Genomic DNA, 22,344 nt, shown 5'->3' on the forward strand with positions numbered 1-22,344 from the left:
CTCAGAAATCTCACACTCTGCCGTTATCTAATCGTCAATTATTAAGAATCTGATCTTGGGTCAGTTTTCTGGAGCTGATGCCAGTTCAGTTTGAAAGACTGCGACTGCAGTAACAGTTGTATTCCTCTCATTTGTAAAATGGAAGAATAGTAGGAGAAATGCAGAAGCGTTTTTATTTTAAATGTTAAATAGCTAACGTCATGGGAAAGTAAGTCTAAGGTACATATATTTACAAAAGGATTAGGACTCCTTTATCTTAATTGTTTCTTCTGATATTAAGGGTATTAAGAGTTTCTGCTGTCCAGTTAAGGGTTATTTTTTTACTAGTTTTAGGAGGCATGTGAACGATTTAAGATGCATGTGAACCACAAATTAAATTTTAATTTAATTTAACTTTGAATACAGTTTTACTTTTGATTTATTTGATACTCATATATAATAACTCCTTCAATCCTGAAGCATAGCTGCAGTTAAAACATACTCATTGCAAGGCATGTTGTAATGCTCATTGCTATCTTACACCCAGTCATCAGGCTTTTTACAGCTTGGGCTTGCGCCATTTAAATAGCAATGGCACGTACAAATTTATCTACGCCAATGGGTGTGGTGGTCTGGAAGTGAGGTGTGTTCAGGTAAATTTCTGGCATATTCGTATCTTGACAGTGGAAAACACTAAATTAACTGATTTGAACCCTGACAACAGTCAGACGTCAGACATCCATTTTTACCTTGGCAACGTAGGTGTGCCGTGCATGCATACATCTCCGCTCGTAACACACACAAAAAAAAAAACATTGCTGTTCCCGTAAACTAGCAGGTCAGTTTCCTCTGCTGAGAAGAACAGAAGTGCACCTGTCTCTTAAAGGAAATGTCAAGTGAAACTCTGTTTGGTTTATTGCATGTTACGGCCAAAATAAACCCTTAATCAATTAATAGAATAAGTTCATACCTTTTGCCGGTTTCGAGCCGCACAGGTTGTATTTTTTTTTGCCCGCTTGCGATAACAAAGACACATTTGACACGCCCCAAATCAAGCTGCGTGGTGCACAGTTGACAGCTTGCCTAAGGATCGCTTTAATAGTGTAAATGCTGGAAATATCCTAATGCAACTTAACTTCAGAAGAATGGACTCTATTAATTACCAGACACTACTGTCTTTTTTTTGCAGTTCAAAGTTATTGAGAATACTGATTATTAGTAAAAACTGATGTTTTTATGTCGCATGTGGATAAGCATTGTCCTCTTGGACTAGTGCACCGAAGTGTGCAAGTACAGAAAACTGGATGTAGAACCTCGTTAACATAAAACTGGTCTGTAATGATGGCCAAAGCCAAGCTACCATACATCTTCTTAGGACGGTCCTACTGAAGACCCGCAGAGAGAAATCAGTGTTGTGTTTTCTGTGTCAAACTCGACTTCTTAGCTGTGCAAGAGCCGGAGGGTGCAAAAATTGTGGTTGCATTACATTATACTAAGCATCCTGTCTCTCTTGCATCTCTTTCGATCACTTGTGTCTGTCTGTCTACTTATCTGTCCATCTGTCTGTCTCTCTCTAGTTATTCTGACTGATGAGGAGGTACAGAGGAAGAAGGAGCTGATTCTGAAGCGTAAAGAGGAGGAGGCGGCGCGGGAGGCACAGAAGCCCCGTCTTAGTGATGAGCAAACTCAGATCATCAGCACGCTGGTGGAGGCACACCACAAAACCTATGACGACTCTTACTCCGACTTCGCCAGATTCAGAGTCAGTGTGCAGCCCGGGGCTTGAACTTTTGTCTTGTGTAGTGAGCATTGGCGTAGGAACCGGGGGGATGGGTGGGACATGTCCCACCCAATATTAGAAACAGGTGGATTTGTCCCCCCCCAAAAATGATATCGTTTCGCTCAGATCAGCTGTACTATTAATGAGGAGACAGACCGGACCAATCACGGAGCCAGTTCATGTATTAATTCCAGCCTCTCAGTAGAAACATCCAATGAGCTTGCTGGTTTTGCGGTGATCGGAGGAGAGGCAGTGTGCTGGTGGTGGAAGCCCCGCCCCCTCGCTGTGAGATTTAGCAGCGAGATCGGGCTGCAGCAGCAGCTGATTTAAAAACAGATCTGGATATACGGAGATTTTTCTAAAAGAAAGGTAACGATAGGCTAACCACGTCAACAGTGATGATATGTTTCTGATAGCTGGTAAAAATACACGTCTCTGAATCAGCAAAAAGTTTAATCCCACTGTGATTAATAAACTGCAGCTGTGTTAGTGAGTTACCTTAATTTAAATTAGCTAGCTTGGGAGTCAAGGTTAAAGAAAAAAAACTATATATGTAATGTTCAACTTGCCCTGTACCTGATTAGCTAATCGCTATTTCATTTTGTCAAACTGTGTTTATTAATTTAGGATTACAGGACTTACTGTGAGCTATAATGAACGAAAATTCATTTAGTTAACTAGTTTGCTAGAAGCCAGATGTAGTGGATAGCCAGAATTTAGTACAGTACTTTATGTTTTAGTTTAAAGCAGTTTCTTAACCCTGATCACTGCCCCAAAATTGTGTTTTCCACCTGATCCAGCTGATCGGCTAATAAACAGTCATTTACCGAGTTTACCTGTTAAAATCTCTTAGCCCCCTATGGAGCCTAAATTAATCATGTATATCCAGCAGTGTATTAAACACATCATACCACCACTTACCCTATTAAATGCCTTTAAAGCAGAGGAAGCTCTAGAATATGGAGAACAGTGTTAATATGCAGTATAACATGTAAGAACTGGGTTGAGAAACACTGATCTAACCTGACTTCTGTTAATTTGTAGTTCACAGTAAGATCACATGTCCTGACGTTTATAAAAATCTCTATGAAACGCAAAGTTACATTCTTTTACATAAAAGGACACCATCTTAAACGTAAAGATATGACAGGAGAAAACGTAAAGATATGACAGAATTGACATGCCAGTACATAATAATAATAATAATAATAATAATAATAATAATAATCTGTTATATTATTTTAAATATTAGGTGATAACTAATCATTTTTGTCGTATGTATGTAATTCAGACATTGCATGCATAATTTTTTCTAACAACAGTAACTGTAACGTGGAGTAACATGTTTAGGTTGTAAAATCACCTTATAATAATAATTTACTTTTAATTAAATGTAATTTCCACAAATGTTGTTCTAGGAAACTACAGGGTGGGCTTGGGTTCTTATTGGCAAATGTGTCCCCCCCCCAATATCAAACCCGCTCCTACGCCCTTGGTAGTGAGTCAGTCTAATAAAGTCGTGGAGGTTCTAGGTAGTGAGAATCTAGATGATTATAGAATAGGCACCTTTAGTCTTCAGTTCTGAAGCTTATGAATGCTTCACTAATTCTCTTTTGACTGAAGGCAATACGGTGCTTATGTTGGAAGATACATTCTGGCACAACAGTCTGGAAGCAGGCCAAAATGTAGGTAGTGGTCATTCTCAGCACTGTAGTGACACTGACATGGTGGTGGTATGTTAGTGTGTGGTGTTCTGGTACAGATGGATCAGTGTCACTGCAATACTGAGAATGACTCACCAACCAAATAATCCTGAGCATTGAAGAACCGAGTGAAATCAGCATAGTATAGTATGCAAAGAAACAAATACAACACCACATTCTATAACTACAAAGACAGGCCTGAACCTTTAAGAAACTGTTTGTGTACTGTTATTAGTGTGTAGCACTAACCTGCCTATGTCTTTGTGTGTTTCTCCTGCCTGCAGCCCCCAGTGAGAGAGGGTCCTGTGACCCGCAGTGCGAGTCGTGCTGCTTCCCTCCACTCACTTTCAGATGCGTCTTCAGACTCCTTCAACCACTCACCAGGTAACTCTCTTGCTCATTTTCATTGAGGAATAAAAGCTAAATTTCCAGGAGGATTTTCTGCAGCTGACAGTGTGGAAACCACTTTGACCAAAAGCAGATTTACCTTGCAATACTTTATTGATGTCTGAAAATTGTGAACTGACATGAAAAAGCCATACTGTCATATGAATTCATTTAGATGGGCACACACGCTCACACACTTACTCATGCACACACTCAGAGCAGGTAAAACCTCATTCTGGTGTGAATCTTTAGATTTTGCTGACTTTTTTTATTGTTCCACCAGGTTTACTTTGTTGTGGTGTAAAGAATGTGTAGACAAGGTCAATCGATTAGTTAATTAATTTTATTTTTATTGCTCTTTATTGCACTTATTGCACTTACTTACGGTAACTTGTGCAGGTATTGTTTTAGGATATATTCATTTTTATATTTAAATATATTTGAATTATGTTTAAAATGTAAACAAATTGAGCTACTTAAAACTTTGTTTTGCATAAGCTGTAAAAAAACTAAATCCTTGCCTAGTTGTCTAGAATGGCATTTGCTCCAAGCCTTTTAAAGTCCTATGAGGTTATAAAATAATTAGCAGTATTGTCTTAAAGTGTGGAATATCTGATGCTTTCAGTTGCCATTTAAATTGATATTTAAAAAGATTAAAAAATAATAAACAAATAAATAACATAATTTCAAAATAGAAAACAAAGTATTTTTTTTTTTGTGCTTTAGGCCTGTTTTGGCCATTACGTTAGCTTCTTGACATCAAATGTTATATGTGATGTATATTAGCACCCCCTGCTGGCTTGGTTTGATCATGTAGTCACTTTCAGGCTATAGTTGCATTCCTGGTTTTCAGAAAAAAAACATTTTTCAAAAAATCCAAATTAGCAGCCTTAACTCAACATGTGAAAAGTAGGAACATGCACTGTTATGCCATTCACCAAATGTATCACGAGAGAAGATAAAAATTATAATTGCTTTGTATACTATAGATATGTATATGAACATTAACATTATAGTCTAGTACATGTTTAGATTCAGACTAATGATTTATAGTAGTTTTATGTGCAGATGAAAAAACAGTATTGGTGTAGCTGTTAAATCAGTACTGAAGGAAACTGCATGTATTATTAATCAATTATTTCCATCTCTCTCTATTTCTCTCCCTCTTTCTCTCTCTTTCCCTCTCTTTCTCTCTCCCTGTGTCCTTTTCTTTTTTGCCATGTCTCTCTCTGTGAACCTGTGTAGAGTCTGTGGACACTAAGCTGAACTTCAGCAGTCTGTTATCGATGTATCAGGAGGGTACAGGAAGCCCGGACTCGAGCGAGGATGACAACTCCCGGCTCTCCATGCTGCCCCACCTGGCTGATTTGGTCAGCTACAGCATTCAGAAAGTCATTGGCTTTGCCAAGATGATCCCCGGCTTCAGGTGTGTGTGTGTGTGTTGGTTGAAAATGTTTCTGTTAGATCTACCTGTTTTGGCTAGTTTTTGCAGTACAGATATACTGAGATAGAGGTCTGAGGCTTATAGACCCTATTTACATCATCAGGATTACATATATATATATATATATAATGTAAATAGCCCCCCGCCCCTGTCTCATGTGTTTTGCAGACTCCAACAGAAGCTCTGACCAGCTTCTCTGTTAAAATCGGTTAAAAACACATACTCATCCCTTCACAAGGTGATCTTAACCCTATTTGGACGGGATTATTTATTCCTGGGAGGTGGAGTAATGGTGTAATGTAGTTTTACTACATAATATAGTAAAAGAAAAAAATATTCTACTCTATTTGCACAGTGTAGCTGTGGTCAAATCCAAATACAATTTTTATAATCTACTGAAATTGTAATAATTTGATATAGCATGAACATTAGCAGCTGCATGCTCATAACACATTACAAAGCTATAGATTGTGCTACACAACAACTTATTTAAAGCTGATAAAAGCATTGTGCCTCAGTCCTTTAAAAAAAAAAATCCTGCGAATGAAGGAGCATCACCTCCAGCTACTTAACCTTTCCAAGACTAAACTCCTGGTTATCCCAGAAAAAACATCTATCCAACACTCACTCTCTCTCTCCCTGACAAAGGTTGCTAGGAACCTGGGTGTTCTGGTTGATAATCAGCTCTCCTTCACGCACCATTCGCTCATTTTTAACGCAACAGGCGCCCAACTCTTGGTATAAGCAGTCACACCTCAACAGTCTTGGTCACACCTCAACTATTGCATTGCCTTACTTACTGGCCTCCTAGCCTGTGTTATAAAACCAGTTCAGATGATCCAGAATGCAGCAGCACGTCTGGTCTTCAACCAGCCAAAAAGGGCACATGTCACCTCACTGCTCATTGAGCTCCATTGGCTACCAGTTGATGCTCGTATTAAATTCAAAACTGTTACAATCGCCTACAAGGTGATGACAGAACAGCTCCTTCCTACCTGCACTTACTTACTTACAAACATTCACACAAAGCAATCCAGACTGTTCTCATACAGAGTTCCCCAATGGTGGAACAATGGTGGAACAACCTTATTGAGGTTTCTGTGTAATTCTCCATTATATACACTGATGTACCAAAACTCATGGTACAGCATATAGTATTGTGTTCCAACGCTGCTCTGACCTGTGGAATATGCATGAGGGCTCTTCTGAATTAAATGTGAATCAGCTTTGGGGTTGCTTATAATGCTTGCAAGAACATATCTAGCCAGACGCTGACGGCTACGAGCATTACCACCCACTGTGCTCTTTACTGTGGGTGGTAATGCTTTCTTTATTACCACCTTTATTACCACCTATTCTTGGCAGACAAGTGACACTGTAAATAAAGAATGTTAAATGGCTGCACCAATACCATGTCACCTTGCCATGATTCAGCTTCACTGACATAATAACATCTCAAAACACCTTAAGGTTATCTAAGGTAAAAACACTTCATTAAGAATGATGAATTAACATACAAATATCCTATGAGGTTTTGGTATATAAAGAATATACTTTCTAACTTGAAATGAATAACTTGCTCAGTGGCTGTTTACACTGTAAAACAGCAGATTATCAGTGTGGTGCATCTGCTTTTGCATGTACAAGAGCCAGTAAGACACAGTATACCCCCTGGGTCGTGGCGGTGCTGCTTGACGTGTTATTGGGGTCTCTGTGACCAGCTCGAGGTGGCTTGTTTTGGCGTCAGGTGTTTTTGGTCATTAATAGGAGAGCAGAGGACATCTTGTTTTTCTTGTTTTAACCAAATTAGTGCCCCTTCGAACAGATATGGAGATTCATATGGAGCAGAAACTTAATTCAAAATCAGTTGTAAAAGGTTACCCATGCGTGTATACCTGTGTGTGTGTGTGTGTGTGTTCTGTTGCTGAAGCACCCTGTTGTCTGGGTAACCATATAAGGTTCTGTACATCCTGTCCCTGTGGAGAGAAATAGCAAGATTGACGTAAGGCAGCCCCCTTCCTTGCATGCACACACAAACCCCTATATCAGTTCTCTTATCAGCATCGGCAAGTCTTTAAGAACGTGGAAGCACTTGGATGCTTTTATTAATGTTATTAGTGTTCGAAAACACAGGCGTTTGCTTGCGTACTCAAGACACGGTTGCTTCCTTCTTTATGGCCACTTTCTTTACATGTGCATGCATGTCACATGTCCCCTCATTAGCCTGTTTTCCTGATGATCACACTGTCCATAGCACAAGCATGTTCAATAGCACGGTTGAACTGAATTGATGACACAGCTTATTTACAGTTTTCTGCTGGTTGTCTGATCTTATGGTATATTTTATGGCATGTGTGCACTATAGATAATTCAAATCTTGTCAAATACATCATGAAGTAAGTCTTTATTATGCACACTTACAAACAAACAGAAAGAGTATATCACTATGTCTGTAAAGATATATTGTTTCTAGAGGCTGATGAACATACATTTAGGTATAAGATAAGATCACAATTCCTTTTAATATATTTGATAAATGTTTTTCATTCTCATTCCCTGCCACTAGTGCTAAGTATATAGTATTCATATATACAGCACCAGTGAAAAGTGTGGAAAAACATTACTTGAAGTGTCTTTTTATAGTTAAAAAAAATTATGTAATATAGATTCATACTAAAGTATAAAGTCATAGAAACTGTGAAGAACATCATATAAAAATATAGCCGCTTCCAGGGTCCAAGCGGAAAATAGATACCCAATAGGACCCTATATATTAGTACGGGACCATACATTGCATACATTGAACTTGTGAGTTTTTGGAGAGTTTCTGCTTGAATTTCTTTGCATGTTGTCAGAATAATGTAAATAACAATTAATGTGAACTGCATCCCACCCTCATAGATCTTTTGCTTGATGATACTCCAAAGGGTCTAAAAAAAAAGTGATCATTCTGAAAGTCTGTATACTTTGCTGAGGTAATTTCTAAAGGGCCCTACCAGCTCTCTCCCTATGATTCTGGGCCAAAACATGACTTTGTCACCTACTTGCTGACGTCACAGCCTTGTTGGGACGTACTGGCCATTCACTACTCCATCCATCTGGACCATCCAGGGTTGCACAGCATTCATCAGTAAACAAGACTGAAAGTTAGTCTTCATGTATGTCTGGTTTTCTGCAACCGTTTCTGCTTGTGAGCTCTGGTTAGGGGCGGCCAAATAGTTTATGCACCAGAGCAAGTCTCTGGAGATCCTACACCTTGAAGTTTAATGGCATTTTAGCATCTGCTCTTTTAATCCGATTAATTTGTCTGGCAGAAACCTTACTTATTTTGCCTTTATCTGCACAAATCTCTCACGCTTCAGTTTTTGTGAAATATCTAATGTCCAAGGCACTGCATGCTTTCACGCTTTTTAGCAGCAGAGAGATCCTTTTTCTTTCTCATATTGCTCGTGTCCTGCTTAATAATGTGGATCAGTGCTTTTAAGTTTTTTTATTTAAAAACAATACAGTTATCATTGGGAGGTTTGTTCAATAACATTGGATTTTTACTTAACGGGTCATAAATTAAAAATTACGACTGTCATTTGTACTGGCCATTTAGAAAAATAACAGGTGAATGTACTTGAGTCTGTGTGCATGTGTGCGTGTGGTAAACTTCAATACTGGAAGTGTTTGTGAGAGTAAAGGTGATGTGTTTGATTCTGTTGCACAGGGTAAGTTGTATTTTGGTTTGTTTAACACTTTAAAGTTACTACATGTTTGCCTATGTGTTCCTTCATGATCTGGATAACTTTAGTATTCATTTATAATGTAGAAAAAATGAAAATATTTCAATGAGAAGGTGTGTCCAAACTTTTGATTAGTGCTATATATATTTTCTTGAATCAGTATCAGCAAAAAAATGTAACATTTTGCCTCAATAACAATAAATTGACAATTAGTTTACAAGCTGTAGGTTTGTAATTTGTAATTGTTTTCTGGGTGTGTTTACACTTGCATTTTAATGCTGTTTGGTCTTTTCCAGATAAAGTCCTGATTATAAAAAGGGTCATAAAGTGTGTGTTACCCTGCATTGCACTGGTGCCCTGCCCAGCAGGTTTTTGTCTTGTACCCATTAATCGCAGGTCAGCCCCAGACTTATCACAACAATGATCAAGAACAAGCAGATAAAAATATGGATGGACGTATTTTATATAATTCCCTATATGAAGCAGTATAACCACAATGCTGACATTTTGTTTGTGTGTAGTTAGTGTTGGTTGCTGAACAGTGTGACTCACCGCTCTCAGAGTAAGTCTGCAGCTGAATGGAGTTTTTAGAAGCGGGCGGAAGTGCACTTCTACATAATTGATCCGTTTCCAATAGAGACTAAGCAGCACTGCAGGATATAAAGGACAGAAAACATCTTTCAGTGGATTGTTCTGCCTGTTTTCATTTCCACTTGTGTTTTGTCTGCTCCCTAATTACAAAATGATTTTTGTTCCCACAGTCATGAAAGGATTTACTTAATAAACAAGTGATGATGCAGTAAGCTTGCCAGCTCAAACTGTCTCTCTCTCTCTCAGGGATCTGACTGCAGAGGATCAGATAGCTCTGCTAAAGTCTAGCGCTATAGAGATCATCATGCTGCGCTCTAATCAGTCCTTTAGTTTGGAGGATATGAGCTGGAGCTGTGGAGGACCTGACTTTAAATACTGCATCACCGATGTGACAAAGGGTGAGAGATAAAAAACAAATGTACTTTCCACTTTGACCTTTGAAAAGAACTGTTTTCTGTTGGGTAATACACTAAACTGCCCAAAGTATCCACTCACCTGCATTGCATTTGGTGCTATAAGGTTTGAAAGCAGCTGCTTGGCTATGAAAACCCATTCCGTTAAGCTCTCTATGCAGTATTTTTAAGCTATGTAGATGTACTGTTCCATAAACAATTGCGATAATCTGTACAATAGTCATTTTAAGACAGTTTAATAGTTGCAGCTAGGCCATTCTTTTACCAATCATTTTGAACAGTCCATTCTTTCACTAATGTATGAATGCATGACTAGGGGCTTTGTGTAGGGATTTGTGTCCCAAACTTTTGTTTATATAGGTGTGATATGTGTGATAAATGTCTTTGCATCAGTTTCATGCCTGAAATGTTGGACACTGTTTATTTTAAGAAAGTACTATTTAAAATATATAGACCTCCTCACACTCTCACGCTGCCTCTCATCTCTCTGCAGCTGGTCACACTCTGGAGCTGCTGGAGCCGCTGGTGAAGTTTCAGGTGGGACTGAAAAAGCTCAACATGCATGAAGAGGAACACGTGCTGCTCATGGCCATCTGTCTCCTCTCCCCAGGTGTGTGTGGTGCATGTGGTTGCATATTGTGTGTGCGTGTGCGCCTGCATGCGTGCATGTGTCTGCGTGTGTGTGTGTGTGTGTGTGTGTGTGTGTGTGTACACCTCTCTCTCTCTTTCTCTCTCTCTCTCTCGTCTGTTTTAATGCCTATTCTTTTATTCCTTTATTTCTTTTTATTCCTTTTTTAAATTCTTTTATTTCCCTCCCTCCATTTAATTACTTTCTCATCTTTGTGTTTCTTGCTTATGTCTCTCAGTTCTTTTCTCTCTGCCTCCCTGTTTTTCTTATTAAATGTTCCTTTTTATTTTTTCTTTTCTTTTTTCCTTCACCTATCTTTTTAATGTATTTTTATTGTCTGTTATTGTATTCTTTGATTATACAGTTTTTAACATTTATTTATTTCACTCTCTTAAATACTTCGTTTCTGGTCTTAGTCATAGCCCTTTATTTATAGATCTCTGTCTCTTTCCCCTTGTTTTGCTTTTTCATTTTTTTCCTTCCCTCCTTCCATCTTTACCTCTTTACCTCCTCTTTTTCTTTATCTCTTGCTGCTTTTATATATTCTGCCCTTTATCATTTATTCTGTTGCCCTCTTCTATCTTTCTCTCTCCCTATTCTTTTATAGCACTCCTCTCTCTTTCTCTCATTTCAGTCTTATTTTTGTACTATTTGTACTAATTTCTCACCCTTTTTTGTAATGTCCCTTTAATCTTCTTTCCTACTCGCTTACCCTCTTTTGTATTCCATTTTTTTTTTCTTTTTTTTTCCCCCATTGTGTTCTTTTTTTTTTTTTTTTAATCTTACTCTCTGTTTTAGACCGGCCAGGTGTGCAGGACCATGCTCGTATCGAGGCTCTGCAGGACCGTCTGTGTGAGGTTCTCCAGGCCTACATCCGGATCAATCACCCGGGCGGGAGACTGCTCTATGCCAAAATGATCCAGAAGCTCGCAGACCTGCGCAGCCTGAACGAGGAGCACTCCAAGCAGTACCGCTCGCTGTCTTTCCAGCCTGAGCACAGCATGCAGCTCACCCCGCTTGTGCTTGAGGTGTTCGGCAGTGAGGTGTCCTAGCGCCCGGGGCGGCCCCTCCCATACCCCCGCCCGGGCCCCTGCCACAGCACCAACAGAAGAAACATCTCTGCCCGGGACAACACGCAGGCATCCAGCAGCAGCGGCGGCACAGACCCTCTAGATGGCGCTGATCTGCCAGTGGATGCCAAATGATTACGGGGGACTGTAGGGGTGTGGTTGTTAGGAAGAGAGAGCAAGGGGTGGGAGGGAAGGCGATTATGTATGTGAGTTGGGCGAAGGGTCATGGGCATGCTTTTAGAATTCCCTTTCCTTTAAGCTAAAGGGAATATTTAAAGAATGTACTTATATAAATATAAGAATAGAACTATAAATATAAGCTAATATCTATATTTAAGAGAGATGGTTTCTACTAAAACGTAAGGATATGGCTGGGTTATCCTCTGTTGTACAATAGGATTAGCAGGCCCCTTTTGGTTTGTGTGTGTGTGTGTGTGTGTGTGTGTGTGTGTGTGCGTGGGTGCGTGAGCGAGTTGTGTAGAGATGTGTTTGAGTGTAATATGAAAGGACACTAACAGACGTGCACACACACTGAATGAAGTGCAGGGGGGCTTTCTATTTTTGATGTCTGTGTAGATAGGATATTTAATGACCACAGGAGAGCTGGCCTACAAGAATGTAACTGAATCCCGAAATTCAAGATGGAGCACACTAAAGCCTGCGGTATCAGGCTGATTATAATTACTGCTACCTGCAATCTTTTATAGTTAGTCGTTATGCTAGCTGAAAAAGGCCCAGTTTTTATATCAAAGCCTGGACTATCAATCTGTATTTAAAGTGCCAAAAGATTATAATGCTGCCACATTTCATAAATCAGTATATGTCTTATCTTGCCGATTAGATGGCTTTGCTTATCAGATAGCTGGTAGCATCTGGCATAGATTCTAAATCAATCAGTGATTTAGTCTAACACTTACTTATTAGGGGTTAAAGAAGTAGTTAAACAAATAATTAACATGATTTAATGCTTGGTTGTAAACCAAGACATGTTTAATATCTGATATATGATTCTTTTGTTTACAACAGAAAGAGATACTTGGCTAATGTCAGTAACAAACATTGGATAAAGGCTATATTCATATTACAGGCCTCGTTTTCAGGCCTTACTTCACTTATCGCTTATCCTTGTGTTGCTGGTCCTGTTTATGATCCGATTAGCAACCTTTCCATTAACATTTAAATTAGGGCTTTATGATAAGCTGTATTTGTATCATTAGCACAGCATGAGTTTTCTTAATAATATTGGGTGGGATATCACCCAGGCCCGCCCCCCATCCCTGGTCCCAATGACTGGAATGACTTATCTTTTTTTTTTTTAATAATTTTATTTCTAATTTTTCACATTTTCTCCCCAATTTACACAGCCAATTACCCAACCCACTCATTAGGACTCTCCCTATCATTAGTGATACCTCAACACACCAGGAGGGTGAAGACACATGCTTCCTCTGATACATGTGAAGTCAGCCACCGCTTCTTTTCGAGCTGCTGCTGATGCAGCATTGCCGAGCAGCCAGCGCACTTGGTGCGCACTTGCCAGCTCGGCTCTGGTACATCAGCTCACAGACGCCCTGTGCTGCAGACATCACCATAGGAGTGATGTGGGGAAAGAGCGCCATCTACCCACCCAGAGGGAGCAGGGCCAATTTTGCTCCCTCTAACGCCGGCAGCTTGATGGCAAAGCTGCATGAGCTGGGGTTCGAACCGGCGTCCTCCTGCTCATAGTGACAGCGCCTTAGACTGCTGGACCACTCGGCGCCCAAGAATGACTTATCTAACCGCAATCTAAAAACATTCATGTTTCATGCTCACTAATTATATACCGGTACATATCCAGTCTATGACCATGGATACAAATGACTCAGATCTGATTTACAAAGATCAAGATTTGACCATATGTTCACACAGCCCTTAAAAAATCACATTAAGGCATAAAATCAAGTTTTGAGTCAGTGCAGCCTGCTAATGTAAACATAGCCTCAGATTATTACAGATTATTATTGTTAAGAAACTACACCAAGTCAGTGTATTCTAAACCACAAAGCATATAAAGGTCTAGTTATGTTTTTACAAGACAAAGGACATTTATTAAAGTTGTAATTAAAGAGATCATAGATAATATTGAAGTCATCCATTGTTTGTTAGCAAGTTTAATCTAGAATCCCCTCTATTTGTACTACAAAAGCACTTAAGAACTTCAGATACTAAAAAATATCCTATCTGATCAACTGCATCTGGGGAAGTGTAAATAAAACATACTAAATTGATCTTTATGATCAATTATGAGAATGATGAAATTACTTTAAATCAAGAAATGGTAAAGTATTTTTTGGCAGTAACTAGTAAAAAAAAGTATTTCCACTCCAAGCTGTTTCTAAGATAAATTAGAGAAGACATGACATTTTTGCAGTTTACAGTTTTGTGCTGCTCTCTTGTGGTCGTACATTGTTGTAAATACCACTTTTATTATTTCTGTACATATTAAGTCTAATGAAAAAACTACAACGTAGGCAAGTACTAAGATACAAGGTTAATCAATCAGTTAATTCAAAAGATGCTTGGGAGAAATATGCAAATATGATTTTTTTTCTCTCTCTTTTTTTTCCTGAGGTGACATAATAAGCTTTGACAACTTCTATTCATGATGTTAGGTGCGAATTGATCATTTAATAATATGTCTATAGTTTTTCTCTTTATTCTTATGATATAGTTTTGTATGAATTTAGATATTATGTTCAAGATGTTCTACATCAGAGTCCTTTATTTAGTTTTTTGTTTTTATTTTCTTATCTTTCTTCTTTGCAAGTCAATGAGACATCTCAAACCAGACTCTTGCTGCTGTGCAAATCCGTGCTAGAACTTTACTACAACTGGGGAAGAAGCAGGAACATCACCAATGGTGTAGCGCTCCTGCTCTGACCACAAACTCTGCCTCAAACAATTCAATCAAGAGGACGAGATCCCTCATATATCTATAATATAAATATCTATATTTACACCCATGCGCCTCCTGTTTATGCCAATACTTCTGCCGTACTACAGTAGCCTAATGTGCGAGACTCTACCGAAGCTTTAAACGCGCTGTGGAAGGAATCGTGACCGGAGGAGAGACTGACCGACAGATGGATGGTGTCTGGCTGCTAGAGAATGGAGCTGTGATTTGTTGATTTTTTGTATTGTTTTTGTTCCTGGAAAGCTCTTGTTTGAAACTTTTTGTGTACAAAAACTAAAACTGCTTCATAGGAAAGATAAAATAAGCTAAAGGTAAGCTAGAACGAGCTGGAATGTTCTGTGACAGCACGAGATGTTGGAACAGACTAAAATGAACGGCTGGGCAGATGTCCTTAAGTGAACCCACGTGGTAGAGAAATGAGGGGCACGGATGTGGATTTTTTTTAAGAGACAGACACTGACTCACACAAGCCGCTCAATCTCTTGCAGGCTTACCTGACTCTAATATTTTTTTCTTTTAATTTTTTTGTGAATGGTATGTCAGCGCCATCTAGTGGGTTAACTAGCATTGCAACAAGTACTGGTGTGTATATTATAGTAGCTATGATCAGCTTTTTTCCTTGATAATCTCTAATAGCTGAGGAGCATAAGCTTTGTCATCCAGCGCTGTGAACGGATACATGAAAAACAACAAAAGCTAATTCTATCTCTTCAGACCAAGGTCAGCGTTTCGTTGCCTCTGTAGCCTTACAAGAACTCAACTCTGAACAGCTGACCCAGTGCAACTGGATAACTTTCAGAAACATAACAAGGGAAACAAAAGGCAGACTTACGGACTTACACACACACACACACATATACACAAGAACACTTTTATCAGGACTATTTCCTCCATGGTTTCAGCAGGGAAGAGTTCAGCAATCTTGGACAGAGAGAGATTCTTTGGCCTCAGCCAAGCCAAGCTTACTAAGACAGGACCCCTCTCCAAAACCCCCAAAACCTCAAACCCTGTTTGGCCTAGTAGAAACCCAGAAGGGTTCTTTCATTGCCGTTTATAATGGTAAAGCACCATTAAAGTTGAGAACAGAGTAAGCCACCTACACTCATTCACAAAAAAATAATCCTCCAATTAGGAGTTCAAGAAACTGAATATGATATTTAAATGATTATACTATAACTTACTATGGAAAACTGTAGTGGCTCTAGTACCCTGTTGGGTCACCCCTATCTTGGACTCGGGATGAGATGCAGTTGAACTTGAAAGCATACAGGTTCCTTAAGGAATCCACAGCTGGGTCTGTAGATCCTGCTCTGCACTCCTAAACTGCTGACACTGGTGACCCTGGTGGTTCCATAAATTCTTGATTAGCAGTAAATCTGGTGACCAAACAGGCAATGGATTTGTTGTAGTCTGACATTCATGGGATAGCATTGAGTGCATCTCAGAGGCATGTCTAGCAGTTAATGATCTCTCACCAAGAAATAAACTACCCAAAAGTAGCCTCTTAACTTTTATGCCCTATTTCAGAGCAGGACCCAGTGTCTAATCAGACCACATTTGTAATCATTTACTATTTGCATTTTTTTGTCATTGAGTGTATTTTGAGATGCAGAAGGTTCTTTGGTTCTCTAAGCAAAGTTTGTATTTTCAAAATGCCTTTTTTGTACCTTATTTAGTAAGCTTAAGTAAAGAGAGCTTTAAAAAGGGTTATTGCTTTGAAAGTGGGTTTTATTGAGTAAGGTGGGGCTAGGAATAGAGTAGTCCAGTTTCAGAAAGGTTTGGCTTTGGGATTTTAGCTTGATGACAGTAATGTTTTGGTGGGCACTTGACAAGAAGACTTTATCTTCTTTGTATACCAGGTGAAGCAGACTAGCCCTGCCAAACCTACACTCTCAGGCTCTCAAGCAGATGGTGCACACCATTCAGACCTTGTTGAAGGAAATGATGGAAACCTTACCTTTGTTAATTGATGCTTCTGCGTTGCATCTCTGCTGTAGTCTAGGCATTACCTACACATTGCTGCGTACTTGCCTATGGCATATTCTAACACGCAACTGTGATTGGTGGTTAAACTGCAGAATCAGTTCAGCACCATCGCACAAGTATAAACACTCATGACTGTGTAGGGCACTTGCGCCTACTACGCTGTGGACAATGCGCTTACTCGATGTAGAAACATAATTCAGTCCTTAGGTTTGAGTTATTCAAGTAGAGTTGTTGCTTATTCAAGCCCACAAGGCTGACTGAGTTGGGTCTAGGTTTGGTGGATGGAAGCTCAGGTCACTCATCAGGCTCATGGTGACTCATTTGTAGGAGCAGATGAGCAGAGCAGGACAGGGTGTCTGTGAGATCTTTGTTTGTGAAAGCTGATTGTGTAAGGAGACACACCGACAGGTGCCGTTTTTAACCAAAATGAACTACCTCTCCCATCCGCACATGTATTCAGTACACAATTGTGTTTCTTCAGTTTTTTTATATTTAAAAAGCAAAAAATGGAAAAAAAACCACCTATACACACACTAATTCTTTTTCTTATTTATTCCTCCAACTCAAATGCTGGACTATTTACCTCAAAATATCTGCATAATAAGTCTACAGTTGAGAGTGCTCTGTCAGCTCTTGCCAGGCTGCTAAACCTCTTTTCTTCGCGTGCTGTGAGAGTGGCATGGCTGTGTGAACAGTGTTGCAGCTGGTCAGTGGCCTGATTCTGGCGGCCCGGTGATCCGTTTGGCCTGGACGTGGTGATTGAGGCCTAGCGCTAGAAATGCTATTAGGTCACTGGAATTAAGCTGAGACCAGCGTTGTTATTTTGTGGACATTTGTTTCAGTATTAGCTTGCTCCTTGCCAACTGGCAAAGCTCAGACAACCAAGCTGGCTAATTGTGCGCTATGCTAATCTTAAGCTAAGCCTAGCAGTGTTTGGAAGTGTTTTTTCTATTTCTTTATTTTTCTGCTCATCATGTTATATGTGCTGCATTTGTGTGGCAGGTCTGTTGTGCATCAATAAGAGCTTGCTTGAACCCTCCTGCTTTTTAGTCAGTCAGACTTTGCTTTCTATTTCTATCTCTCTTACTCTCTCTCTTATTGCTTTCTCTGTTGTAAAAAGAACAGACACTGCCCTCTATCTTCGATTAGGCAGTCAATTTAGCAAAGGAAAAAAAAAAAAAATGCCCCAGGAAAAGAGCTTTCGGACTCTTTGTGGATTTGCGCCTCAAGTCAACCAAACTCTTAGTCTGATTGTATTCATTCTTTATTTTCTCCTTGTGTTGGTGGATAACAAATGAGCTTGGTTATCCATCAGGTTTCATTCAGTTGTCTAGGCATTGCTGTCCCCCTGTTGGGGGCTTCCTTGCTGCTTTGGTTCTCCTCTGCTACCTCTTCATAAACTGGTTTACACACATATACACACACTCACACATATATATATATATATATATATATATATATATATGCACACACACACACACACACACAGTCATACATGCATTCATACCATCCACCAGCAATCTTGCCTGTAACTTACTCATTTTTAAGGGTGTATGTGCTCATCCATCATAGGAATTGTATTGTTGTTATTGTTATTATTATTATTATTATTATTATTATTATAAATATTACCGTCACATTAAATCTGCAACTGACCAACTTTTGGGGGAAGTGGTCAGCGCTTGCTAGATTCCTTCATTCATCTACATGCTAGCTCAGTTACAGTACCTCTGTGTGCCTAAAACCCAAAGCCTTATTTTGGGAGAGTGTCAGGGTTAAGTTGTTCGTTTTAATGCAGAAGTGTGCAGCCCAAGTCTGAGTGGTTCTGCCAAAACTTTTTTCATTTATTAGTCTGAACTCCATTTCAAGACTGAACTAATCTAGAGTCCATGGGCTTCTGAGGTCATGCCCTTAACTAGCAACTCTGGTCTAGGCTGGTCTTTTTTATGAGAATGGATCCTTTGAAATATGAGTTACTTTTTTCCACTGCATGGTACCTAGACTATTAGACGTTATTCAGCTCTACTCCGTACCTATTCAGTTTCACACTACTAAAAGTAGAACCAAAATCAATCCAACTCTGAAGGCATTAGGTTAATTTGATACATGGGAGCAGGTTGTTGTGGTTGTTAGTGCCTGCTTGCTAATGGATCCAAGTGCTTCTTTAATCCTTTTTAACACAGATGAGCCAATGATTTTCATAGTTCACATTAACTTTTCCACGAGACGACTTTGACTGGGTTTGGAACACAAGTGACAAAAAAGACCAATAGACCCAATACAGATGTAACTAAAACAAAAGCATGGATGACCTCAGAGTTTTCTACTAATTATGTCATAGAATTAATAACCACCGGTGCAAAGGTGTAAAATGCAATATAAAAGGTGGTTGATCATTCTAAAACGGTGCATTTTATCCTTTTTTTGAAAGGAGAGTCTCAGTTGAATCTAGATTAGTTCTTTCTAGTTCTGGGGCCCAGAAAATAGCTATAGACTGAAAGGAATCGTAATAGTCCAAAGCCAAACCTGAAGAAAGCTCACAAGAGGGAAACTGTGGATCCACAAACTCGTCTCAGACAGACAGACAGATCAGACAGGTGGAGAGAAAGTCCTGAAGTCAGCTGCCTTACTCTCAGTCTTTTACATTTAATCTTTTACTATAAGAAGTGTGCATTAGGCCTATCTGGTACATATAAAATTATATACATACTGATATACTGTATCTTGTACAGTTGCATGTGCGTTCACTCAGGTAAATGCTGAGCATGGTGTTTCATTATTAATATTATATAATATTATTTCTAAGTGGAATTAAAATATATCTAGACATGTTAAGGCTTTGTCAGTAGCTGCGTTTCACAGCCAAGGCTGCAGCCTCAGTAGCAGCCTGTCCTATTAGACGACTTCTTATTAGCCTATTGGTCACAAATAAGAAACAGTATAATGAGGCTGTGTGGTAATGTCACCAGAAAAGTCACACCTCTTGTGATTGTGGGGCGGAGCTTGTGAGAGAGAAAATGAATTTGTTGCAGTGTGCCTCGTACGTTTATTTTTTCCTTTAAGTTTTTAAACAAACCTTGGCACTGCAGCTTTGTGTTGTACATATGCAGATAATTGTGGGTAACCAAGGGCCTAGAAAAACACATTAGTTCTTGACATCACTCTGAACATAGCCATCTAAAGCATCTTAGCAGTCAAAGAAGGCAGCCTGCCTCGGTTGCAACTTAGGCTTTTGGAACGCAGCTCATATTGTCATGTTCATGTCGGCATTAAGAAAATCAAGAAATGCATTCACCCAGTGAAGGTCCAATAAATATGCAATGTGAAGAAATTTGTGTGTAAATTCAACCATGAAATTGTGACTCAGGCTAAAGGAAAACAAAACATACAAAGACGGAAGCAAACCATATATTTTTGTATCACTATTGTAGCATTTGTTTCGTCATGTGGTCACATGTATAAAGTACACAACATTAGTTAACCACCATGCTTTTTGGCAGGACAAATTGTCCTTGCTTTGCTGAGACTGACCCAGTTATCTTCTGTCTGAGACTGTTTCACTGGAGCTCCAGGTGGACGCTGATCTTTTCAGGCTTCCCTCTGAACTCAGCATCAGCATATGTACAGAAAACTTACAAATACAAGACTTGTGCCTATTACCACACTGAAATAATCTGGATTTAGTGTGGGCAGTTGTAGCTCTCTGAATGTGAACGCTCTTCAGACTGAATCCCAGAAGATTCAACAACACTTGTGAGGAATTTGGAGTATTTCAGTCTGGCCTAACTCCGCTCCGGGGTTTTGATATTGATCATCAGCAAATCAAACAGAGCAGCTTCTTTTATTTTTTTTCTAGTTTAGGGGAAATCTGAATACTCTGTTCCACCTGGACCAGTTGTGAGTGATGTGGATTTTAGTGGACCATTCATGGCTTTCCCAAAATACACCTAACTCGCATACATGCATGCGGTCTCATTCCATGTATATCTAGGATTCCAAGATAAGCACTTGTAGCTTAAAATGTGCACAGAGCTAACGTCAGATTCCATACTGGCTTAAAGTGCTAGGCCTAGGCTTAACATTGTACAAATTTTGACGCTCAAATCATGCAGAATTGCCATAAACCGCACCCACCCCCATTTTTGTACGTGTCTGTTCTGTGTTAATGTCTCCTATATTCCTGAAAATCGCTCCATTACACATTTATTTTGTGCATTGTATGTAGTAAATAAAATGTTTTGGAGAAAATAAACAGCTGTATATAGTGATGCTAAATGTCTGGACTTTTTTTGGAACTCATGTCTGTAATAATATGGTGGGATGGACACTATCTGCAACGATACTCAAATACACTGTAATTGGACCACTAGGCAAAGTGTGCCAAGATCACATAGCCCACATAATTACACCGCCACCTCCACCAGCCTGGACTTGGAACTGTTACCAGACCCAACAGCTTAAGGTTTAAATAAGTCTATGTAAATCTTAATTTACTGGATTCAGGGTCCAGATTTGAAAACATTAATGATTATTAAGAGTGTATACTGCAAGTGTCCTCAGAAATCAAATGTGGCATACTGGCTCTGCATTTACCAAAACATTATATTACCAGTTATATGTGATCAGAGACAAATGAGTCAATGTTGGGTGTTGACCACTATAATTTTGCACATCTGTGAACTAGGGAATCACCTGATCTGCTGAAAAGCAAATGCATAAAAAAGAACATCTGGTACATTTACTAGAAGGGTATTCAGTTAAGTATGATACTATAAGTGTAAAAAGAAACAACATCTCTATGCAAACTTACAAACAGTCAGGTCGGTCATGCTGTTGCTGCAATACTTGCTACACCTCATATAGCACTATAACTAAAGGTCACACGTTTTTTACCAAAAGTAATCTACACCACAGATGAGTCCTGTTTCTCATTTGTACCCCATCCCTTGTATTTGAGTGTCAGCCATACCCTTAAAACTGAGTGACCAATTAACAGACTTACCAACCAGTCTACTGTACATTAGCTTTTTTTATTGGAAAAAGTTTCAGCTCTGTTTTTATCCTGCTGAATTTTCCTTTAAGGGAGGAACAACAGTGTTTAAGGTTCAAGGTTTGTCACTTCCATGTCAAGATCAATACAGTCTCCATTTATCCAAGTTTAGCATGCCCTGGCTAAATTGTAGTTGTTGTTGTTTTTTTTAATCTAACAAGTTTACATCATGTACAGAAGAAATGCATAAATTAGACAGGAACGTAGTTTCACATAGTGCATGAAATTTGCACTTGCAATTATATTATGTGACGATCGTCACGGGGTGTTTGTGTGTGTGTGTGTGTGTGTTATAGTGTGTCTGTAGGGGTGGGGTTATGTTAATCGGGGGCCAGCAGGGCATTGTTGGGGTGTGTTTTGGGTGGTTTAGGGAGACCTACCATGGCCGTGTAGGATGGCCAGTTTGGCCACCTGGGGGGCTTTTTGGGCTATGGTTTGATCGAGTTTCACTCTCCAAGCACCAGTTCTCCATGTTCAAAGTTGAGAAACTTTTGGATAACTAACATAAAGTGGTGATTGTCCGGATGTTCAATGAAACGGTGACTGGAGAGAATATTGTTACATGGCTGGCTAGATTCTGCATGGTGAAAAGCCCACCTATCAAGGTTCTGGATGAGGACGGCATTTGGAAC

At 39.3% G+C, this 22,344-nt stretch overlaps 1 protein-coding gene across 1 annotated transcript in view; it reads left to right on the forward strand.

Annotated features, from left to right (window-relative positions):
• Positions 1-20,930, forward strand: part of vdra (vitamin D receptor a) — a 136,003-nt gene extending 115,073 nt beyond the window's left edge. Inside the window, exons 5-10 of the mRNA XM_007240812.4 lie at positions 1,557-1,741; positions 3,747-3,846; positions 5,095-5,275; positions 9,859-10,010; positions 10,519-10,635; positions 11,452-20,930. Of these exons, the coding sequence (XP_007240874.1) occupies positions 1,557-1,741; positions 3,747-3,846; positions 5,095-5,275; positions 9,859-10,010; positions 10,519-10,635; positions 11,452-11,705 (989 nt within the window). The 3' untranslated portion in view covers positions 11,706-20,930. The remainder of the gene's footprint in view (positions 1-1,556; positions 1,742-3,746; positions 3,847-5,094; positions 5,276-9,858; positions 10,011-10,518; positions 10,636-11,451) is intronic.
• Positions 20,931-22,344: the final 1,414 nt, after the last annotated feature.

Source organism: Astyanax mexicanus, chromosome 13, assembly GCF_023375975.1.
Source record: "Astyanax mexicanus isolate ESR-SI-001 chromosome 13, AstMex3_surface, whole genome shotgun sequence".
NCBI classification, from domain to species: domain Eukaryota; kingdom Metazoa; phylum Chordata; class Actinopteri; order Characiformes; family Acestrorhamphidae; genus Astyanax; species Astyanax mexicanus.